This window comes from Glycine soja, chromosome 5 (genome assembly GCF_004193775.1).
Source record: "Glycine soja cultivar W05 chromosome 5, ASM419377v2, whole genome shotgun sequence".
In the NCBI taxonomy this organism is placed as follows: domain Eukaryota; kingdom Viridiplantae; phylum Streptophyta; class Magnoliopsida; order Fabales; family Fabaceae; genus Glycine; species Glycine soja.
Window position 1 is genome coordinate 36113958 of NC_041006.1, and position 3147 is coordinate 36117104.

Genomic DNA, 3147 nt, shown 5'->3' on the forward strand with positions numbered 1-3147 from the left:
CTGTTGAACAAGTTATATTAGCAAAACACATATTAGTAATTTATTTTGCTTTCTCTTGTTTTGCTGGCTCGTATTTCAGCCACGCTATTTCCACATTAGTTCACTTTGACATTCTCCTTGTTATTTTATTTTGGGCCTTGGCCTCTTATATATATGCAATTTTAAGCAGTAAAAAAAATGCAATTTTAAACTTCCATTCATTTATGTTGTATATGCGACGGAATCATCACCACCGTCCACCTGTAATTTCACCAACCACAACCACAAACAATCCCATTCTCCCCCTCCATTTTTTTTTTATCCATAACCGACAACATAAATTAAAAAAAAAAAAAGCTATCTACAAAAATTAAAAAAAAAAAAAGGAAAATAAAGCTGTAACATATCGATATAGATATGTTCATGTCAGTATAAAGAATTTTCTTTATTGGTGAGTGATCGTAAGAACTTTATCAAGTGCTTTAAGAAACCATGAGACATATTCTGATTTCACATTCGACTCACTTAAATTTTTCTTGATTAAAAAAAAAATAAGATATGCTCATTTCACTGTTCTTCTTCAGTACTGTATTTCATTACACCGGTAAAAAAAATGACTAATAATCCTGAACCCTAACAGAAGCGTGTGTAATCACTCGTGTGATTACCCATGGGAGGAATCTGGAAGTGCCAGAGCCTCCCAACACTTTTGACCAAGTGCTTCCTACACAGAAACTCCTCCGCGTAAACCTTCTCCACCTTCCGATCCACATCGTGCAAAAACACGTGTGTCACACCGGATCCTTTTCTGTCCCTCGCCATCACCGCCGCCGAGAATATCGCCGCCATGCGCCCCGGCGCCTCCGCGAAGTACCCCTTCGGCGCGTCGATCATAATCAAATCCCACTCTTTAGCATACACCTCGTCAGGGAGGTTGTGTAGGGCGAGCTTGCAACGCTCGTTGCCGCGGAGCGTGGCGGTCGCCGGAAAACACGCGGGTTCGGAGCTGTACGAGGAGAGGAGGCTGTCGGCGTCTCGGAGCTGGGTCCGGTAACGGACCGTGTGGGCCAGGAGGTTCGGCGCGTCCTTGGTGACGATCCCGAACCACTTAGGGTCCTCCTCGAGGAACAGCGTGGTGCCGTGCGGGTTGAGGCTGGCCCACATGAGCGAGTCTCGGCCCAGCCCGAAGACGAGGAAGTTGGCGGGCCGGTGGAGGGCCTGGAGCACGTCGAAGGTTATGGTGATCTCCGAGAGAGATTGTTGAGGGACAACCTGCGAGGTGGCGTAGTGGAGGATGGCCTTGAGTTGCATCGATGTGGGACCGTGGGTGAACTGTTGCTGCTGCATGGTTCTGCTTATGGAACATAGGAAGTTGTTCTCCCAGGTTTGGATCATGCTTGCTATGAAGAGTGTGGCTCCGATGACGCCCAGTATCGCCAATAGCCACACTAGCCATCGGCTCTTCATTCTCTCGTTACCCCTTGTTGGGTTTTAAGATAGAATTTGAGGGGAAGAAGGTGCACATAAATGGCAGAAAATGTTTCTCGGATGTCGCCATCCTCGCAGCACCACGTGGTGCTACAGTGGTCATGACCCAGTCTTCTGTTTCTTTCTTTTTCCTTAACATCTTTGCTGAAATATTATTTTTTATCCTCTTTTATCATCTAATTTATTTTCAGAAAACTTGTTTTAACCTTTATTTTAGTCCTTTCTCACAATTTTTATAAATAGTATTAATTTTTGTCCGGAGTGATAAATAGTGTCTTTTTGTGTTTTCTTTTGATTTTGTTTGTTTTTTAAAGTTATTTTCATGAATTCACACGGTATAATATATTTGTCATGTAAAAAATGAAATTAATATTATTTATGAGAAAAAGATTAAAAATAAGATTTTATGAGAGTAGAGTTACTACAAACATATTTTTCCTAAAATGTTGTTTTAAATAAGATTTTTACTAATTGATTACTACAGTACTATATCCTAAAAAAAGAAGGGGGAAAAAACCCAGCATGTAAGTTTTTGTTGATTTTGTTCTCTTGGCTTGTGCTTCTTAGACACTTGTTACATGTGCTGATGTCCTTCCTTCCAGTGTTCTGCGTATAAAGTAATGTTTTGGATTCTTCTGAATCATTCTCCGCCTTCCGCGATTAATCATCTTTTGTTCGCCAATCACACTTTTGGGAGAATCGTTTTCTCTGACGAAGCCAATCTACAAAGAGAAAAAAGAGCACACTATTTACTTTCTTTTTTGTCTGACGAAACGATACTCAATTTACTCATAAGAGATTGCTTTATTTGGCGATCTTTTTCTAGACACAGTAGGTGGTGAGTGGGCCTTGTTATCTTCCCCGTTTGAGATACCCTTTACTCTTAGTTGTGACGTTTTTCTTTGGGTGGAGTGGAGGGTTAAATATTGCTTTATTTTGGTCTTTCATATTTCAATTGGATTTCTTAATATAAGGAAATCATTTTTTATTAGATTTTTCAATTGTTTTTAATCTTGAATAAAATTGATTTTATTTCATTTCTTTTTAATAAAAAAAATATAATTGTTTCTACTGGTCGTGACATGTTAGCCTCTGAAACGGAAATATCTTAATATGAAAGTTCCATAAGCGCAAAGGCGTTCACTTATAAAAGTCTTTCCACATACTTGGTGGTCCCAACCCAACCTTCCATGTATGATGTATCACAAGACTATGAAATTTTCTTAGTTATACAGGCAAATTTTCAATATTCTTCTAATGTTTATTTTGAATACAATATATATATATATATATATATACACTTTTTTATTCAATCATAAAAATAATTATTTTAAATAATTGATGATATAAAAAAATTATATTAACAATATATACCTATTAAACTGTTTACTTTGTAGTTATGTTTTAAAATTTAGAATTTTCCATTATCTTTTAAAAAAATTAAAAATAAATAAAATAATAACCATAATATATGTGTGCGTTGTGCTCTAAAATATTGTTTATGGTTTAGATTTTGGATTGGCACTTACCTCAATAGACTTAATATTACTACACGCATAAAACTATAACTAGTTAATGGTATTTACCACTATCATGCAAGCCACCGGAGTAAACAGTATAGTATCATTTAAAAAAATAATTTTATTAACAATTATAAATTAATGATGATGGTATATTATA

The 3147-nt window shown here is 36.9% G+C and overlaps 1 protein-coding gene across 1 annotated transcript; it reads right to left on the reverse strand.

Annotated features, from left to right (window-relative positions):
- Positions 1–395: 395 nt before the first annotated feature.
- On the reverse strand, positions 396–1560 carry LOC114412830 (probable methyltransferase At1g27930). The gene has a single exon (XM_028376900.1). The coding sequence runs from the start codon at positions 1444–1446 to the stop codon at positions 613–615; it is 834 nt and encodes a 277-aa protein (XP_028232701.1). The 5' UTR covers positions 1447–1560; the 3' UTR covers positions 396–612.
- Positions 1561–3147: the final 1587 nt, after the last annotated feature.

Excerpts from the sequence above, each read along its gene's own strand:
- LOC114412830 (XM_028376900.1), bottom strand. The coding sequence starts at position 1,446 with ATGAAGAGCCGATGGCTAGTGTGGCTATTGGCGATACTGGGCGTCATC.